Source organism: Tenebrio molitor, chromosome 1 (assembly GCF_963966145.1).
Source record: "Tenebrio molitor chromosome 1, icTenMoli1.1, whole genome shotgun sequence".
Taxonomy (NCBI): Eukaryota; Metazoa; Arthropoda; class Insecta; order Coleoptera; family Tenebrionidae; genus Tenebrio; species Tenebrio molitor.
Window position 1 is genome coordinate 37,204,277 of NC_091046.1, and position 17,674 is coordinate 37,221,950.

General features: G+C 34.0%; 3 protein-coding genes and 1 long non-coding RNA gene across 10 annotated transcripts in view; 2 read left to right on the forward strand and 2 right to left on the reverse strand.

The window, feature by feature from the left end:
• LOC138122113 (cytosolic non-specific dipeptidase-like) overlaps positions 1-6,916 on the forward strand; it is a 203,971-nt gene extending 197,055 nt beyond the window's left edge. Inside the window, exon 6 of the transcript XR_011156351.1 lies at positions 6,791-6,916. The gene's annotated coding sequence lies outside the window, so the exon portion shown is untranslated. The remainder of the gene's footprint in view (positions 1-6,790) is intronic.
• wcy (WW domain-containing adapter protein with coiled-coil wacky) overlaps positions 1-11,693 on the reverse strand; it is a 16,773-nt gene extending 5,080 nt beyond the window's left edge. The window contains exons 1-6 of one of the 2 annotated variants that reach the window (XM_069036248.1): positions 11,455-11,693; positions 11,299-11,332; positions 10,585-10,718; positions 10,370-10,527; positions 9,240-9,447; positions 8,536-9,180 (exon numbers count right to left, since the gene is read on the reverse strand). In XM_069036248.1, coding sequence (XP_068892349.1) covers positions 8,536-9,180; positions 9,240-9,447; positions 10,370-10,527; positions 10,585-10,718; positions 11,299-11,332; positions 11,455-11,458 — 1,183 coding nt within the window. In that variant the 5' untranslated portion in view covers positions 11,459-11,693. Of the gene's footprint in view, positions 1-8,535; positions 9,181-9,239; positions 9,448-10,369; positions 10,528-10,584; positions 10,805-11,298; positions 11,333-11,454 lie in introns of both variants that reach the window. The other variant, XM_069036246.1, reaches the window with a different exon arrangement.
• Positions 302-6,956, reverse strand: LOC138122132 (uncharacterized). Its single transcript, XR_011156355.1, has 2 exons — positions 6,815-6,956; positions 302-6,763 (listed from the first exon to the last, which is right to left on the reverse strand). It is a non-coding gene; the product is annotated as an uncharacterized lncRNA (long non-coding RNA).
• A 178-nt stretch (positions 11,694-11,871) lies between the features above and the next one.
• Positions 11,872-16,272, forward strand: LOC138122104 (uncharacterized). 6 transcript variants are annotated; one of them, XM_069036235.1, is made up of 7 exons: positions 11,872-12,006; positions 12,385-12,481; positions 13,066-13,171; positions 13,213-13,514; positions 13,570-13,702; positions 13,750-15,112; positions 15,192-16,272. In XM_069036235.1, exons 2-7 carry the CDS (start codon positions 12,402-12,404, stop codon positions 15,749-15,751), a joined length of 2,544 nt encoding a protein of 847 aa, XP_068892336.1. In that variant the 5' UTR covers positions 11,872-12,006; positions 12,385-12,401; the 3' UTR covers positions 15,752-16,272. The 6 variants fall into 6 exon arrangements, with proteins under 6 accessions (XP_068892336.1, XP_068892333.1, XP_068892337.1 ...); XM_069036232.1 differs by having other exon boundaries at positions 11,892-12,286; XM_069036236.1 differs by having other exon boundaries at positions 11,892-12,286; positions 12,390-12,481.
• Positions 16,273-17,674: the final 1,402 nt, after the last annotated feature.

Sequence of the window (17,674 nt, forward strand, 5' to 3'; positions counted from 1 at the left end):
CATAAAACCATTTTTGGTTCGAATAACATATACCTAGTATTTTTTATTCAAACCTTCATAACAAATTATTTAAGACATGTTAAGAAACCAGGTAGGAATTCAAATGATTTACTGTAGTTTCAATTTGGTTGTAGGTCGTAAAATTTTATGGTACTTTAAGATAAAGATCTTGCGGGGCTTATAAATCCTAGTTTACCACTAGCAGGTAATATTTTAAGCAGGGTTGTATTGTATAGTGGAACCAGAAATATAGTGTTTTTATGGACTCTGGTCGATAATTTCGTTTACAATTTTGGGGTCAGTTTTATTACCAACTTGAAGAGAGTTATAAATCTTCTATGACAGATGTTTTTGAGCCGTCTGAAAATGGACCATCGGAGACAAAGGTAGGTAGAGCCCAGTCGCGCGACGAGTGCCAGAAGATTATTGCCCTGCCTATGACCCTCTCAAGTTAATGTACTCCATCCCTCATAAAAACACTATATTTCTGGTTCCACTTTACATTTGGTATATTTGCATTGTACGGCAAACGGCACGCGCCGCTCCCCAACCTTTTCAAACCCAACCATTGTGCCCGTTAATCGCTCATAATATCCAATAAAATTTTACGACCTACAACCAAATTGAAACTAGTATACTGTCGCTCATCAGCGGAGATAATAACTTCACGGACGCCCTCAGCGGAGATAATAACTTCACGGACGCTCCTCAGCGGAGATAATAACTTCACGGACGCTGGTCAGCTCGTTAGATGCTATGACAATGAAGTGATACTTTAGCATTATCAATACAGCAGTGCAATGTCAATGTAAATTAACAACCCCTACTTATTTATGGTAGATATAAGACGATTTTCTCTCCTATTGTAAAATGATTTACAATTAAAGTCAAAATTGACTATTTTTCGACGAGGACTTGACCAGGGTCGTCTTGAACCCTCCATAGCGCCGTAATCTATGGTAGCAGGTACCGTCTCCACAAACCTATTGTATAAACATTTAACTTTTCAACAATAGGATAACGTATTTATTTCGTGGCAAGTAGGTATAGTATTTTTACCCCGAATAGAAATATTGACTAAAATCATAAAGAAATAGATCTTAAAGCACCCCATCCGGTAATTTATGGTGGGGTGTTAAATAACTTCAGTCAAATATTCGGTGACACCCAACGGGCAAAAATGACCGGTTTCCTACCTGTAAGTGGATTGTAAACAGTTTCTTTGTTGGTGTGATTTATGATTTTAGCCAATATTTCTATTAGGGGTAAAAATACTATACAGGGTCTATCAGAAGATGATGAATTCACCGTATTATTTTGGTCCGCCAGTTCTGATAGACCCTGTATGTGTACTTAAGAAACATGAGAATTTCTCTAAAATTAAGGAAAAGTTCTATTACATTTTATGTCAAGTACAATTTTACGCAGTATTTATGAAATGTCAAATACAACTACAATTTTTAATAGGTGTAATGTACACTTCTGTTCACGGAAAAAGCATACAAGCAAGGCGATCTTTATTTTAACAGGCCGTGACACTGACTTCAGAAAGTGGTCTGTGGAATGACCCACTAACGTCTGGCAATGTTGCTTCGCCAACCTTTAAAAAAAGTTACTAGTTTTGAAGTGTTGTGATCACTCACTATTTTGTCATTGTCAGCTGTCAGTCAATCATCACTGACAGATTTTTCTAATTTTCGTATTGCAATTTTACTTCAGTCAAAATATAGCAGGTGTCCAAGTCAAGGTAATTATGTGTATAGTACTTGTATTTTCGTAAGGAATTCTGACTTCAGTCATAAATAAACCGAACAAAGACCCTACGTAAAGAAATTTATTGTGATATTGTACTATGGCGGACAATAAATTTAGGCCGGCCTGTCATTGGCTTGACATCAAAATGTGAAGCTGGCATTATGTTCAACTAACCCCATTTTCGATTTTTGTCATTCTTGTCATCGTGACAGCAATAATCAAAATTAAAATTGGGAAAACAAGCGTGCACCACAGAGAAGTGCTATTACAAATCAATTATGCTAGTGGGTCATGATCTGTAAGTTACGAAAAGGGCGAAGGAAACGCCAAACAGCTTGAAAACCTTCAGTTTGACGAACTGACACTGACAATGACAATAAATGGTCGCTTGCATTGACTTTTTTGAAATGTCAGAAATTTGCCGGCTTAAATTTATTGTCCGCCATAGTACCTGTCAATCACTAGGCGGTCTCGGAGAAAAAAATTACCTGGGGTATAGTTTGGGAACGAGAAAATGGAACTTTAGCTTCATGACTTGCAATGGATTTTAGGGTACGTTGTAAAGATTATAATGAAGAAGATTTACGATAGTGGTCAGTTTTTGCCTGCCGACGTGTTAGTCTAGTATACCTGCTAGTTATCAAAAAGGGATGCCGAATATCGGCAAAACGCAGATTGTTTGTGCCTCTGGAATGAAGTGCTCATAGTCGTAAATCTTCATTATTATAATCTCTACAACCTACTCTAAACCCATTGCAAGTGAAGAAGCTAAAATTCCAATTTCTCGTTCCCAAACTATAGTATAGTGGAACCAGAAATATAGTGATTTTATGAGGGATGGAGTACATTAACTTGAGAGGGTCAGTTATGGCAGGGCAATAAACTTCTGGCACTCGGCTCTGGCGACTGGGCTCTACCTACCTTTGTCTCCGATGGTCCGTTTTTAGACGGCTCAAAAACATCTGTCATAGAAGATTTATAACTCTCTTCAAGTTGGTAATAAGTGACCCCAAAATTGTAAAAGAAATTATCGACCAGAGTCCATAAAATCACTATATTTCTGGTTCCACTATACTCAAAATATTTGTCGGAGACCGTCACAACAGGTACAATATGACAATAAGGCAATAAAGTAGGGTCTTTGTTCGGTTTATTTAGGGCTTAAGTCAAATTCCTTACGAAGATACAAGGACTATATGCCACCTGTACACTGTACCAGAGACCATTAAAGACTAATAAAGGTGCAGTATGAATTGTTAAAAATAAATACTGAAAAAGCTACCCATTCGGGTGTATGGACCCTACCACCAATACAGGTTTATAATTTAAAATGGATTTTAGACCTGATGGAACGAGCAACAAAGACCTCACTACAGTCGTAAGAGTACAAGTAACAACTCAACTGCTTCAAAGTGTTTCCGATTTTTATTTCGAAATTTACTTTCAAATCTTTCAAATCAAATTATCATAATTAAGTCACTGGCATTGCTACTATTAATTTCAACGTCATCCAAAATTTCCAAAGGTGTATTGTTTTCAAAATAACATCACGTGCCGAAAGTGGTTTTGCAGTCGCAATGAGACGCTTCCTCTCGGTACCGGTCATATCCGTAAGTTTAAAATGATTTTCACAGACCACACTAGTCTTGTTAATGCGCCAGTTTTCTAGTTCCAAAATCTGCATTCATTCATGCATTCTAATCTTCTTCGATGGGAATTTGAAAACGCTAATGTAGGAAAACTTTCTTGAAGCATAATTTGTGTGGCATGTTTATTTTTTCAATTACTGAAATTAATTGCAGAATTAATTGTCTTGTCAAAATGATTTTTGAATTAACCGCCTTTCTATATGGAAGTGCCAATATTTTTGAAACTCAGAATGCTATGGAATGGCCCACTAAGAAATATGGCAACACACCCACCCAGTGTCCTGGCCTGTTAGTAGCAGTTTATTTAATGAGTTCGTGCGTAAATTGGGCCTTTAAAACGCTCGTTTCACTCGCTGCCCACGAGTGCCAAAAAAGGCCCAATTTACGCACGAACTCATTAAATAAACTGCTATTTTTGCCTTTTATGGCACTCGTGGGCCTTTAAAACGCTCGTTTCCCTCGCTGCCCACGAGTGCCAAAAAAGGCCCAATTGCCCCTTAAAGGCTCCAAATCGCTTAAAATCTTTAAAATTAGCTTGACGTTTCGTTTTGAGAAGTTGTAACATTTACCAAAATCCATTTTTGCGATTTTTTGGCTGTGTAAATTTACTTGATGTTTGTTTCCATGTTTACCCATATTAAGTTATCAGGTAAGAATTTACAAACGAATTTTGATTATACCAGACTTAAAAGAACCCACAATAAACCTTGAAAATAAAGAATAATACCTATAATGTTGATAACAGTAACATTAGAGGGGGTATTAAATACACTTTTACTGACTGAAATTGAATTATTTCAATTACCTGTCACTGACAATGACACAGTGACATCAGGTAATGGTAAATCTGATTTACACAAGCAAAATGTAAGTGTATGCTTTTTCAGTGAACAGAAGTGTAAATGTGTAGCGTCATATCAGTCAAATACAGGGTGTTTGAAAATTGCTAGTACAAAAAAATACTGGTAATTGGTGATGGTGAGTTAAAGTCATCGGCAAAAAAAAAATTTAATAAAAGTCCTCTAGTTTTCGAGATAAAAATTAGTAAAAATTGGGTTAAAATTTTTAATACCATTGTTAGTTGCCAAAATCTTGCAAAAAAATATTTATTTTTCATATTGTTGTATAGTCCTTCATTATCACTTTTGGTTACCAAGGTTTAAAAAATACTGCCCCGCCTGAGGCGTAAAATATGCTGGGATAGGGTTACTTTATCCCTTTTGTTTAAAAAAATTAGAAATTGGTTTTTTGGATTTCTTAGGGCTTCTAGATGCCACAGTTTTTTTTTGTACTAGCAATTTTTAAACACCCTGTATACTAGGTACTTTTTGTAACCTACATATTAACAACTAATGGTTGAATAGCTAAATTAAGTACAAACACGAATTTATATTTCACAAAACAGTGATTTGAAAGAGTTTTACTAAATAGTGTTCTATATGTACAACAGAAGGGGTGAAATAAACTCCCAGTGTGAATGTGAATAAGTATCGACAAATTATTATTATTGGGAAATGCGAAAAAGCGTTTTGCGTTGTTTTTGAAAACTTTGTCATTGTGTATATTTCCTACGACCGAATCTATCAAATCAATTTATGAAAATTTATAAGTATGACTTCACAACCACGACAAATTTATTAAAAATAAATCGCTTACATTTAATTATATACCTTCACCATTTATATATACTTCTTTTCCAATTTCCTTTGACATTGTCAAGAATTAACAATATGGCAGTAGTATTGCACTACGATATACACCTTTATGGCATTTATTTATTCTTTGAAATTTCAAACAAATCATTTAGGTACAGTTGCGGAATTAAAATTTCGGACAGTATTGTCAATGTCAGTCATAACAACAAACTCTAAAACAATCTTTACGTTAATAACCTCATTTTTTACTCTTGTCATGTTTTTGTCTTTTTGACTAATACATTTGCATTAAAAAATTGTGGTTTGTAGCATAATAGGTAGGCAACATATCAAAGCATTCAAAAACTGACTGCGTGACTGGCACAGAAAAGTTTAATTTTTGAATATCATGATGACAATAAAAGGTGGTTAACAGAGATTTTGTTAAAATGACTGAAAAATACTTCCCGAAATTTTAATTCCGCAACTGTACATACATTTTCAGTTCACTAAAACGAAGCTTAAAAAAATAGGGAAAATGCAGAAATATTACATATTTATCATCATCCATTAGTAATAAATTACACTGTGTCGCGCTTAAGAGGACCCCTTTTATTTTCGTTATTTTGTACGGGTGAGACATCAATTTTTGCGTAGTTGTAGAACTTCATGAGGTGCAACTTTTCTGATACTTAACTTTAACTGTAAGTTGTAAACCCAGCCAACTGCGATCTCGCGTGAAAATATCGAGAATGGCTCTACTCCTGAGTTCACCATCTCACAAGATTCATGCCATGCAGTTTCTATAACTGGGCAAAAATTCAATTGTCCAGTTCTACAAATAACGAAAATATCAGGCTGTTTTAAATGCGACACACTGTATATATTTCACGTAAATGTAAGAAAAGAGTTGTTAAGGTTTTCCACATAAACAATCAACACGTTATGGCTGATTTATGGTTATAACTGATATAATAATGTTGAAATTATGTACGTATTGTCTCAGTAAAATTTACATTCCCGTCCTGCCTGACAATGTTTCTATTTTGTACGTTAAAAATTGGAAATTTTCTGGTTCTCTAATTTTGAAAGTAAATAATTTTTGTGGCGTAGTTATCTAGATACGATAAATGGAAATGCCAACAAAGCGATACGTCTTATTTATAATATTTACAATATAATGTGTATTATATTTATCTGCAAAAATAGTATATTATGATACAAGTTTATAAAGAAGCCTTTAAAGCACGCGCGACGAGTAGCGGAGTGCTTTTAACGTCGCAAGTGCTTTAAAGGCTCTTATAAACGTGTATCATACGCTATTTTTTATTATAGCTGCACTACAATCTGAAAATTATAACAAAAAAAGTAAATTGAAATACCTTTTCCGAGGTAGTCTGTGTCATTAATCGTTGATATATGACGGGTGTTTTTTTAAATTTGGCGTCGAAGTAGGCGTTGAACGGTCGATTGTGAACGCACTACACAGGTTACGGATCACGGATCAGCTGTTTAAATCCTACGCTTTACACGAGTGGTGCGATCTCAATCGACTCTCCAACGCCTACTTCGACGCCAAATTTAAAAAAACACCCTTTATATGCCATTCACGATGTTTTGGCATAAGGGGAGGCCATGGAAAAAGTGCATTTAAGTTGGCAGTAAAGCTATCTGTTGAATTAGGTTATGTTTGTCTAAGTTTGAGGTTATAAACTGCGTCATTGTCTAGTGCATTGTTGTCAGTTTCACTAGTTTGCAATAGAACAATACTCACACATTTTTAATCCAATTTAACAAAACAGGAAACTGACTTGAACAGACTACAGAATAGTAGGGACCGGGACCGGAAGACGAAGTGGATCCTGTTAATTTATGCACCACTTAGATAACCCACCTATACAGTGTCTTAACCAACCAGTTAGTAACTTCTCAATGAATTTTTCATTTTAACCAAAGCATTCCTAGGACTAGATTGTATAAAATCTTGTACCTACTTATTAAGCCTTACTTTATTCGAATCTTTCTGCAAAATATTTACACACCCATCGTCTATGACAAAAAAGAACAAAACTATTCAACTTCCATAATTTCATTAGAAAATTCTGAATCATCATTACCTGCATCAAAATCCCAATCAAATTCCGAGTCACATTCTCCTAATGAAATTATTAAAGGAAGAACGTTTTCAAATAAAAGATTTCACATTAATTTTGCCCAATCTTCCGAAATAAGTTCTTCACAATATCTACAAAAATGTTGACAAATTTCAGGAGTACATTTCAAAATAGACTCAAGCGATAAATTCACAACTCTATCGCGAAGTTATAATAGGTCTTACAAAACCGTGTGCCATTTCAATTTGGTCGTTGTTTCTTCCTTCACTATCCGTGCTATTTATTTATTTTGTACTCACCTACGATTCAATTTATACACAAAAAAAAAACTTGACTTCATTGTAACTTACTGAAAATATGTTCTGCAATCTAATACCAACACCATCAATACGTTTTAAAGTCGCTTAATTATGATTACGGTAAATTCGGCAACATGTTACGTTCATTTTGATAGGTCTGCATGTCAGGCACTTTAGTGACAGCAGAGATGACAGAAATCAAACATGTATCCAACGTTAAAAAATGAAATCATAGCTTCCCCTTATGCCAAAACATCGTGAATGGTATATAAATGGTCAATTGTTGTTGTTTAGTTGCTATCATAAATCGTGTGTCAATGTCTATTTATCATTGTTCAAAATGTAGGTGAATTTGTTGTTACCTAAGCAACCCTTAAAGCTTTAGTGTTTTAAAGGCCCTTTTTCGCACGCATTTAAGTGTCAAAAACAGGGATTATGATTCAGGTATAATAAAATACGGGGTGATCAAATAGGACTGTTTAAGTTGGTAACACTGAATTGTATTTTAAATCGTATAACAGGAGTAACTTTCGGTTGTTGATGGCTTGTCGTTGTTAATGCTATACCTACATCAGATATTTGTCAAATAAACCAACAAAACATATCCGGTTGCAGTGTTATAAATAACCGAATTAAAAAATTTTCTTAATTGTACTGCCAACTTAAACAGTCCTTCTTGATCACCCGGTAGTAGTTTATTTGACGAGTTTGTGTGTAAATTGGGTCTTTTTTGGCACGCGTGGGGCATTTTAAAACGCGAGTGAAACGAGCGTTTTAAAGGCCCACGAGTGCCAAAAAAGGCCCAATTTACACACGAACGAGTTGAATACAACGTTTTTTTGTTCGACGAGCCCCTTAAAGGCTCCAAATCGCTTAAAACCTTTAAAATTAGCTTGACGTTTCGTTTTGAGAAGTTGTCACATTTATCAAAATCTGTTCACATAGGAGAAAATTCTCAAATTCTGACAGTGTTGAACAAAAAAAGACATTATGTACCGCGATACCCAAGATCGAAAATCCCGAAATGTTTGATATTCATTTTTTATTATCGCCTAGACGTGCCTTAAATGTAGAATAAGCCTACCTTTAGAACAATCAGGAGTCTCAGAATGTGTAGGTGTTGGTGGACCTTCAACTACAGTTCCTGTATGATTAGTGTCTACACTTAGAGAAGTATGCACTGCACTATCCCCAGAAACAGTTTGCCTTTGTAAGCCTATAGAACCATGCGAGTTTTTATCAGAATTATCTGTAGGCGTAGTCTGTGACATAATTCGGGGTAAACTTCCAAGACTCGTCGGAGGCCCAGGTGTGTTCGATATTGTCACGGTCGTGGGTACGGGCATCATCGACGGTGTACTCTGCGGTGACGATTCGGATCGTCCCGGTGTCGAGGGCATGTGAATGGGATGCGAAATTAATCGAGGCAATGCGTTTGCCAATAGAACAGGTCCCAGTGTATTTTGTTCGGCCGTTTGTTGGCTCGAACTATTCCCGTAGGATATCTCGGAGGTCGGCGTGCTGTCACCGGGTGAGATATCCATGTCTTGCGTTGACTGCGCGTTCTCGTCCGGATGCTTCCTCGAAGACCTCGCATCTTTGACGGGAACGTCGCTGTCGTCCCTGCTGCTGCTGCTGCTCCAGTGTCGACTGCCGGCCGCATTGTCTCTCGCACCGTCCTTGCTGCTACTGGTGTTTGCCGCTCGCGAGTTGGAATGTTTGTCGTGCCCTGTTGACAAATTTACAATTAACTCATGTTTCTTTGCTGCCGAACATGAGACAACGTACGCGTACCGGAGCGGCTGTAACAACGATCCGAGTCTCTATCCCGATCTCGCTCTCTACTCCTAAATCGGTCCCTTTCTCGTTCTATCCATTCCCTCGGTTTCTCCCACTGAGATACTTCTGTTTTACAGTTGTAATAATATTTTTTACCTGATGAACTGACGTGCTCTGACCAATCTCCCACTCTAGCAACCCTTTCCCGATCATCCCTCTAAAACAAATAGCAGACATGTATGTTGGTTTAAATTCTAGTCTATTCCACTTTAATGACGCTCACAATTCTGTTTTAGTAATGTAAAATTTATTCCACAAGTTTAAAACTGAATTACCAACCCACCACCAACAGCATTTTCAATCTGAATTAACTACTCTATTCCTTGCAGTGAAACTTCCAAGATTAAATTTATCATGTAGGTCAAAACAATTGAGTTTGTGTAAATGTATTTCACATCATATTATCGAATTATTTTCATTATACAATTTCAGTAAAACCCTTTTTTGTGTTTTTAATTATTCGTAATAATAAACAAAAATATCTCCTTACGGTTTTCACCTAATAAGAATAAATAATACAACGACAACATTGTCTACGTCAGTGATGCCAATTTCATTTTTGTATGTTCAACAATTAATTTACTATTAACCCAACAGAAGTATAATAGAATCAGCAACAAGTATCGTAAAATTACCAGCAACTCACTTGTTGAATCCTGATCACTTTCAACTTGTGCATTTAGTCACCTATTGACAGTCTTTTAACTGTTCTCAAAAAGTTCTTCTGATTTGTGACGCTTTTTTGTTATTACAAAAAGCCATTGCAAGTTTTTAAAAATAAGGAACAAAAAACAGTAACAATATAAATGATAATGGAATAAACAATTATAGCCGACTATTTGGTCATCTTTAACGTCATTCTGATATAGTATTAAATAAAAAAGAAATGTAAGTATGAGTTAAAAAAATCAAATGAAGTGAAACTTTTATTTTGTATCAGTTTTTAATTTTTTGATTATTTTTTTAATGAGAATAATTGCTAAAGTGATTTTTACGCATGGAAACATTTGTATAAATATAAATCGATGAAGATCTTGAATTGCAGTTGTGAGTCGCTCTATTGTTAAATATTATCTTACCTTATCCACTGAATTATTATGCACCGGCTTCCTATCCCTTGATGATAGATTTTGGGACATCTTTATTGGATGCAAAATGGTTTTTTCATCATTTCGGTCATTATTGGTCCGGTGCTCAGATTCTCGGTTACGTTTATCCTTTGGCGATCTGGCACAATCTAAAATTTACAATTATAAACTCTCATCCACTTTCGTTACAGTTACAGTGAGAGTACCTGAATACTTGTCTCTTGACATTTTATAGTCTCTGTTTTCTCTCTCCTTTTCACGTATTTTCTGTAGGTAGGAGCTCTTTGACTGATAAGATCGATCACGGTCTCTGGGAGATTGAGAATCCGGGCTGTCTGACCTATAATTACCATTTGGGGAATCCCGAATTCTGTCATACCTTTCACCACTTGATCCATAACTCTTCGATGAACTATACTTCGAGTTCTGTCATTGAAAATACTTTTGTGATAAGTATTCATGACTGCATTTTTTCAAAACATGTTAATTTACACGTTCACAAGTCAAATTTAACAGAAACATAACTGAAAGTGTTAAAATTGTTGCGAATATAAATAAACTTTACCAAATAGGTTAGGTTTTCTGCAAAAGGTAGCCATGTTTACTATTGTTTTGACAAACATTTTTCCGCCTAATTTATGTCGTAAACTTTTTCCAAACTGCGAATTAGACGTTAATGTTGGGTTAACTCAATCTTAATTCTTGAATTCTTTCATTAAATTACAAGGAGAGGAAACAATTTCAAAAAAATTTATGGACTTATTTAAACACAGCCAACTATGGTCATTTGCTGGGAACAGCCTCATTGCACTTTTACCAAGGCAAAGTATCAATTTACGGCATTGACACTAAATATGCATTGATGTAGGTAAATTAGCAAAAGGACTATTTCCGCCGTTTTCATTTTTAGTATTGTTTACCTGATAGGGATGGGCTTGGTGCTTCTCGAAGTACCTGGACATACAAACATAGCAGATTAGTGATTTAAAGTGGCCCGAGAGGCACAAAAGGATTTTGTATTGCACAAAATTCTTTTAATGCCCCTGAGGTTGTGTCAATAAGACACTGATGCCTACCCATCGTTCATCCGTTGAGTTTTCCTTGCATGCATTACCATCAATGCAAGTCTCTATAAAATGTTTGTGGCTTTTCCAGCAAGCCGATTTGTATGATAATGTCATAAAAACAATAAAAACGCTTGTAACCGATCAAGAACTGACTTTCCTACCAGACGCCATGTCACATAAGGGAACAATTTGCAGCTGAAGGTAAATGCTCCTAATTTCTTCCGTTGTCTCATTGGTTGACGTAAGAAAATGTTCTAGGTACCAACATTAAAAAAAAACAAACCACTAAGGCCTCAATAACTAGGAGAAATGTCTCGATAAGTAATCGTGGATCTTATCAGAACAAACAACCGATAAAAAATGCGTCACATGTCAGTTATTTGTGAATCTACTTTACTCGATATGTTTCATCTTAAAAAAGTTGGTTTTAAATGTTTTTAGAGAATTTTTATATTAACATTGGCAACAATGAAGTAACTGGTCCTCACCGATATTTACAAGAAAAAAAATTTTAATGGTGTTAAAATATTTCCAATTTGTTTAACGCAAACACCTGCTTTCGTGAGTTTTTTACAGAAAAATTACTGTGAATATATGAGATTATAAAAATAATCGTGCCCCGAAGCTGTTTTTATTTTGAAACAAAATTCAACCTTCCAACAGTGATATGAATTTGCTGTTAAATCTGTCACAAACTTTCTTCATAACACATTAAAATAATTTACTATAGTATATAGTCACTGTAGTAATCTAATAAGCAGTTATTCTTAGTAATGTGGTTGTTTATATCGTCGCGTTTGTTGTGTATAGCAGTACTTAAAAACAACGTGATTTATGAAAGGTTCGAATCACAAAGTATATGTTTCACTTTTACTTTAAATTCTCGCTTGCACATTTTTCTACTGGCGTGACTTTGTTTAACTGAACATTTCTTTGTAGATCAGTTGCTGGTAACTATGTTTGCAAATCTTCGAAGTGTCCATTATGACTCGCACCACCCAGATTTCTCACACACCTTGGTTAATTCAGTCAGAAGGTATTTAACTTAATTATCATTCTAATTTTTAATCAAGAAGTAATTTGAGAATAGCTACAGCTACAGGAACCTTTTTAATTTTAATAGTCATTTTTGAAAACATATTTTAATTTTTATTAAGTAAAAAATTATATACAGTGTAAATATCAGTATATTATAGAATACGTTAACTAGCCAATCATCATACCCATTTACAACAGGATTATCAAGATCGACACATAACTGAAGACAATTTTTTTTAATTATTTTAAAATCTTATTTTACAATTGAATTTTTGTTACAAGACTTATCGACATTTTTTGAAGTAACATTTAATTTATTATACTAACAATAAATATCACCAAAGAAGAAATACACAAGACAGAAGTGAAGACTGCATGGAAGATTCTTTAAAGAAGAAAGTAACATTCAACATAACATCAAAGAGCAACTTGAAGTGTCCTTATATTTTGAATCTTTACTTGCATAAAAAATTAGCAGTATTATAGTCAACATATTGCAATACTTTTTTTTAAATCAGTTTTTAAAGTCTAATGTTCAGGCATTTGTTAAACTCATTTAAAGTTGAAACACCATTTTTGTAGTTACATAAATTCAAAACTGGATTATGAACAGAAAACGTCGGAATTTGTTTCTGAAGTGCGTCGAAGATTATATTTTCTTCATGAATATAATTGTCAAGTGGCTAAAGTAAGTATATTTGATGACGAGAATAGAACATGTCAGTTTAGCAATTTCAGGTTACCAAAAAGTATCCCAGGTCAAGAAAGTTTGATTTGCTTCTGGTCAAATATATCGAGTTGGAATTTGAAGCACTATATTTTAAAAATCCACATCCTTCAAAGCAACTTCAAGAAACAATTGAATTAAGAGTTTTACGCTTTTTGCATGTGATGTTATATCAAGCCGTCCTGAATAATGAAACTTTGGGCAATGAAAATACAGATACACTTTTGAAAAGAGCCATTTTGGGGCTTTTAGGTCAAGTCAAGTCACAATACTTAGTTGAAGATAAATTAGTTTGTAATATTAGGTAAGTAACTTTTTATTTATTAATAGTACATAACATTCAGTCTTTGTAACTACAGCAAATTACTTAAGAAGATTAATGTAAGAAGGAACAGTTTTAATTCGAGGAATTCATCATTTTGGGAAATCCATAGAAATCTTGCAACTAGTGATTATGGAACTGATGACAGTGATTCAGATTTTGAACATGATGTAAGGAATTTCTATTTGAAAAACAAATCAAATGCAGTTTATTTCAGATTTTTTGTAAAAACGTTTTTCAGAACAAGTCAAGTCTTGCAGAAAACACAAATACAACCACTTCAGATTGTGTAGAAGTACCCTTAATATCAAATGGTGTCAGCCCCATACCTACAATTGAATTTGCAGATGATGATGATGACAACTACTTTGTTTATCTGCAGCGACATGTTACCACAAAAAGAAAAATTAAAGATGACTGTAGGGTAGTTACAAAAAGAAATTTGCTTGACCCTGTGAGCAATAATGTAAGCAATAAGACTAATTTATCTTTAGATGGTAACTTAGATTCTAAAAAAAAGTGCATTAATCATCGATGTGAACCAAGTGCAATTCCAAAAACTGAAAACAATGAAAGTTGTGTGATCATTTGCTCAGATTCTGAAGATGAAAATTCTACAGAGACCTTAAACCAAGATAAAACTTCCAAGAAACAAAATCTTCATAAAAAGAATGGTGAATGTAATAAAGAATCTAGAGTAAATAAAAATATTGGAGTGATCACTTTTGAAATCTTAGATGATGATGATGATGATAATGAGAATGGTGACTTGAATTATATGATTTCTTTACAAAAAGAAGTAGAAACAAATAAGAAAATTAAGAAACAGGGAGAATCTGATTGCAAAGCTATAATAATTTGTTCTGATTCTGAGGATGATCTAGTTGTTGAGAAACTGTTGAAACAGAAGTGTAATAAAGATACTGGTCAATTAATAAAAGCAACTGCAGAAACAGGCAATACTGCTTGTGTAAAAAAAATTGAACATTCGTTTTTACCAAAAATTATTTCAAGTATTGACATTGTGCCTCACACTAAGAATAAAAGTGAAACTATTTGTAAAAATAATGGTGTTACATGTAGTGAAGAAACATTAGATGATATATTAAGCTTTGTGGATACATTGCCTTCTCAAAACAACACTCAAAATTGCACTGCAATTGTTTGCAATGAGCCTGTTGAAATTAAAGAATCATGTTCAGGAACTTCCAAAGAAACAAGTGATAAAGTAGAAGTAGAATCTAAGAAATTCTTAATAGTAGAAAAAACCTTAAATCAGCAAATTGACAATCAACCAAGCAGTGTGAATATAGATATTTACAAGCAATGTAAGAATCAAGTGACTTCTTCATTGCCTCAAGAAAATTCAGATTTTCTTGTATTTGAAAGTGCAGCAGCAATTAGTGAAGATGCAAAAACAAACTTTTTGATTAATCCTGCCATCATATTTGAGCCAACACAGTTATCTAAGACTGAAGAATTAGCTTTAACTAAATTAGGTAATGTCCAGAATGGAAATGTAAATGAGGCAGTAGCAACAAATTATGAAGAAGTTATTGTTGATAAAACAAATGTCTTAGGTGAGTAAAATATTTCATATTGAAAACTTATAGTATTTACTTGTTGGTGTAAAATTATTTATTTAAAACAAAATTTTAGGTGGTCCAGTTTTAAGTGAAAAAGTCAACAGTTTTGAAGACTTGGACAATTTGCAAGAGTGCCGTATTAATGAAAGTTTATTAGATGAACTTTTACTAGATGATAGTTACTTATTGGAAGGTCGTAAGGAATTTGAAGAGCTAGAATATTTCCTTTTCAATGACAACATAGAAAAGCCAGGATTTTATTTTTCAAATTTTCAGTTTGATGAAAATGAAACTGTATTACAACCAGAAACTTTTGATGCAGATATGAAAAGTTTAGAGTCGCTTTTGGATGATTCACATTTATTCACTTTGGCAGAATCCGAAATTGGCTACAATTCATTTGCTAATAATAACAAAGTAGACAAATGTGCTGAAAAAAATAAGAAACCAAGTGACAATGTAAATTGTGACCCGTTGAAGGATTCTACAAATCAAAATTGTAAAGTCAAAGAAGGTTCAAGTGCCAAATCAACTAATTCGAGTTCAAAAAAGAATGCAAAATCTATCGCGTGTAGAAGGGGAAAGAATTTTAGAGCAATTTTTAAACAGTCTAAAAAAGTGAATAAAAGGTGACAAATTTATTTACACAGTAAAGAAAACATGAATGTTTGATTTATAATAATGCAGATATACATACCAAACTTCCATGCAGAATTATTTTTAATTTATTGTAAACATACATATCTCAAAATAATTTTTATTGTGAATGATATTATAATGTCAAGGATAAACATCTATAGTGTAGTGTAAATTGTCGCTTAATCAGAAAACCATTAATAACACGTTTTCACTGTAAAAACATGATATCTGGAATGTGATATACATTTTTACAATATTTATATTTTTATAGTTCTTAAGTGGTAGTAATGGGACAGTTTTAAAACATATTTTACACAGAAGAAAATAGTGGTTTTCCCTTTTTAAGCGACACATTTTTGATTTTGTCAAGTACAAGAAGGAAACGATATTTTTGTAATATTTATTTTATAATTTACCTACTTATTTATTTTTATGCAATTCTTGGTGCAGCTTTATTATTATTATTTTTGTAAATCGTATAACTTTAAATACGAAAAATAAAAGTGTTTTCATAATTGTTTCTGTATAAATGATGTTTTGAGAAATTGTACAAAATCATTTGGGCTTCGCCGGTTTGTAGGCGCAAATAGAGTAACAAAGCCGCTACAGAGATCGCTATAATATAGTATTCATAGTATTGTCAACAAGAAATTACTCCCTAGAATTCGAACTTTTAGGGAAGTTATGTTTTTCATGTTGTATTAACTAGAATTTTCAAAAGTAATTTTGAATGCGTAAGGTTGGTTACTATGAATTGAGAGACCGTCGTAGTTTAAAATTAAGAAGAGCTTAAGCTTGGTTTAAAAATAAGGATCGTCGGTGCAAACGGTCATAAGTCCAATTAAATATGCCGCCAGAAACCAAAATTAATTGTGAAACGAAAAAACATCTATCACTTAGCGGGAAACACAGCTACCGGGTGATCAAGAAGGACTGTTTAAGTTGGCAGTATAATTAAGAAAAATTTTTAATTCGGTTATTTATAACACTGCAACTGGATATGTTTTGTTGGTTTATTTGACAAATATCTGATATAGGAATAGCATTAACAACGACAAGCCACCAACAACCGGAAGTTACTCCTGTTATACGACTTAAATAACGATCCAGTGTTACCAACTTAAACAGTCCTTCTTGATCACCCCGTATATGCAACTGTTACAAGGAGTTCGCTGCCTCACATTTTTGACATGGTTATGATATCTTTTATTTGTCACCAGAAACCACATAGCCTCCAACCTAACCAAATTTATGGCAACCTGGTAACGAATATCCCTAAACCCTAGGGAGTAATTTCTTGTAGACTACTATATATATACAAAGCACCGCAATACGCAGACTATGGACCAAGGAAGTTAAGTTAAAATGAGGAAGGAAGGTCAATTTGAAAAAGTGATGCCACCAGCCACCCGCCAAATCGTGGACTACCATTAAAAGTTTGCTATAGGTATAAAATGGGGCTTCCCCGGTTTGTAGAAAGGCGCAAATAGAGTTAATAATTTGCATGCCCTCTTAACGTTTGAACTTTACTATGCTTACGTGCGTGACTCCCGTGACTCCTACGCCACGGATGATATCCTACGCATCCTACGTGACTAGGGATGGCAAATATACATCGATGTTTAGGATACATCGATATATTTCAAAAAAATATCGATATTTTTACATCGATGTTAGCATTTCGATATATCGTTGAAAACATCGATGTATTTGTTTCGATATATGTATTTAAAAATGAGTTTAATTGCGGCCGCCATCCAGTGTGAAGATCAATCAATATTTTTTCATTTGGACTTGAAGAAATTATTAAACAACAGGGAATGAAATAAGACAAACAGGATTTTTCTAAAGTACCTTATTTTTTGTTCGTGTTTGATTATTATTGTTGAAAACCTTACCTAATAGCAATGCCTTTCG